Source organism: Camelina sativa, chromosome 16, assembly GCF_030686135.1.
Source record: "Camelina sativa cultivar CO46 ecotype springtype chromosome 16, ASM3068613v1".
Classification (NCBI taxonomy): Eukaryota; Viridiplantae; Streptophyta; class Magnoliopsida; order Brassicales; family Brassicaceae; genus Camelina; species Camelina sativa.
Window position 1 is genome coordinate 29,074,156 of NC_141895.1, and position 2,077 is coordinate 29,076,232.

The 2,077-nt window shown below is 35.0% G+C and overlaps 1 protein-coding gene across 1 annotated transcript; it reads left to right on the forward strand.

Moving 5' to 3' along the window:
• Window positions 1-893: 893 nt before the first annotated feature.
• LOC104754085 (glutathione S-transferase T3-like) lies at window positions 894-1,790 on the forward strand. The gene has a single exon (XM_087492857.1). It carries the CDS (start codon window positions 894-896, stop codon window positions 1,788-1,790), a length of 897 nt encoding a protein of 298 aa, XP_087348983.1.
• Window positions 1,791-2,077: the final 287 nt, after the last annotated feature.

Genomic DNA, 2,077 nt, shown 5'->3' on the forward strand with positions numbered 1-2,077 from the left:
AACCTTAACACTGATTAACTTTAATCGATTTTGTTTTGTTTATGAGGCTTGTAGGTGAGTTTAACCAGGGCAAATTTAATCGGATAACCATCAACAAACCTGCATTTGCTCGAAACTAAAAGGTAAGTCACACTCACTATATGTAAAGCAAGTTTGGTTTCCTGATTTGGGTGGTGTTGTGGTTTGTGTAGTAGTGTATTAGTGTTTATTCACAGACTTTATTTGATTGTAATGGCTTGTTAAGTGTTGTTTGATTATGTAATGAGTTTCTCAGAATTTTTTTGTGATGGTCTCGGATGTTTGATTTGGTTAATTTCTTGTATAATATAATTGAGTTGTTGTGAATTTAGTGTCACTTGGTTTTGATTGTAGTGGCTTGTTAAGTGTTGTTCATGTTCTCGTATAAGTGGTATTTCACGGATAAGTTCTGATTGTAGTTTTCCTTTTTATGTTTGAGTTGTCTTAAAACTTTTAAAACTGATTCTGATGAAAGCTTGTAAACTTTGAAAACTTTGAAAACTGTATAATATGAATGTTTTAACAAAACTAGTTGAGTAAGTAATGAATAATATGAATGTGTTGGTTTACTAAACTTTTAAATTTTTTAACAATCAATGACCTTTATTGACTTCTGATTTGACTGAAGTAGGTAATGGTTATGTAGAATTAAAAGTCTCTAACAACACCAAACTTTTGATTTAATGATCATCTTAACATCTCTATATTACATCCGACCCAAAAACTCAATCTCTCATATCTATTTGCTTCTTTCTTTCTTAACATCTCTATTTGCTTCTTTCTTAACCAATCTCTAATAACTTTCCAATAATATCTCTAATAACTTTCCAATAATATCTCTACCTCAGCTTCTTCTTTGTTTAAATCTGATTGCTATGGAATCAGACAATACTCCTAACAGTCAATCCCAATCCTACGTTAGCCTTCTTAACTTCCCATATGACAGCTTTGCTCCCAATGTAAACATTGGTTCCTCTCAAATCCCTGCTTTTAGTTCACAAACTAGTTCACAGCCGAGTCAACCTCCTAGTCAATCAGAAGAGACAGCAGAACAGCATAGGGAGAGAAGGATATGGTCCACACAAGATGACTTAGTCCTAATAAGCGGCTGGTTAAACACATCGAAGGATCCAATAGTTGGGAATGGCCAAAAGGCAGGGTCCTTTTGGATCCGTATAGGAGACTATTATGCATCAAGTAGTCATGTACTTGGTGTTGCTGAGCCAAGGCGCCCTGACCATTGTAGACAAAGATGGCAAAAAATCAGTAAGGAAGTGAGCAAGTTCTGTGGAGCTTTTGCAGAGGCAGAGAGTGAGAAAGCTAGTGGGATGAACGATTTAGATATTCTGCAGAATGCTCACCAAATCTACACTAACTTGTACAAGAAGAAGTTCCATATGGAGTATGCCTGGAATGTGCTACGCTATAAACAGAAATGGGTAAACCTGGAGGCTATGAACCTCACTCCAAAGACAACCAGCTCTAACAAAAGAAAAGTTGATGAAGTTGTACCATCTACAGGTTCTGTCGTTGGTGAGCACGAGAGCAGGCCTCCGGAGATAAAAGCAATGAAAAAATTAAGAAACAAAGGTAAAGAGAAGGCTGCACCATCTGCGGAGTTTAGTCACATGTGCGAGATAAGAAAGAATTATTTGGAGGGCATGAAAGAACTCCAAAAGATGTCCATTCTTGACACTCTCATTGCCAAGAAAGAAACTCTAGACGAAGATGAAAAAGCTCTAAAGAAGAAGCTAATGGCTGAACTGTTTTAAACTTAACTGTGTTTTAACTATGTTTGCTTTAAATATGTTTGTTTTAATTATGTTTGTTTTAACTTTGTTTGTTTTATCACATGTTTGTTTTAACTATGTTTGTCTTATGTTTTTAATGTGTTTATGAATCACATATGTGACTTTGTTCAACTTGTTTTCTTATATGTTTTTATTGAATCTCCGCTGTTTGGTTACAAACTTGTTTTTGTTTTCATTGTTATATATTAGTTGGAGTCCTGCAATCTAGATTCGCCATGATTAAAAATCCATCTCTTTTATGGTGAAAG

What these genes read in the sequence shown, in the direction of transcription:
- LOC104754085 (XM_087492857.1), top strand. Translation starts at nt 894, where the DNA reads ATGGAATCAGACAATACTCCTAACAGTCAATCCCAATCCTACGTTAGC.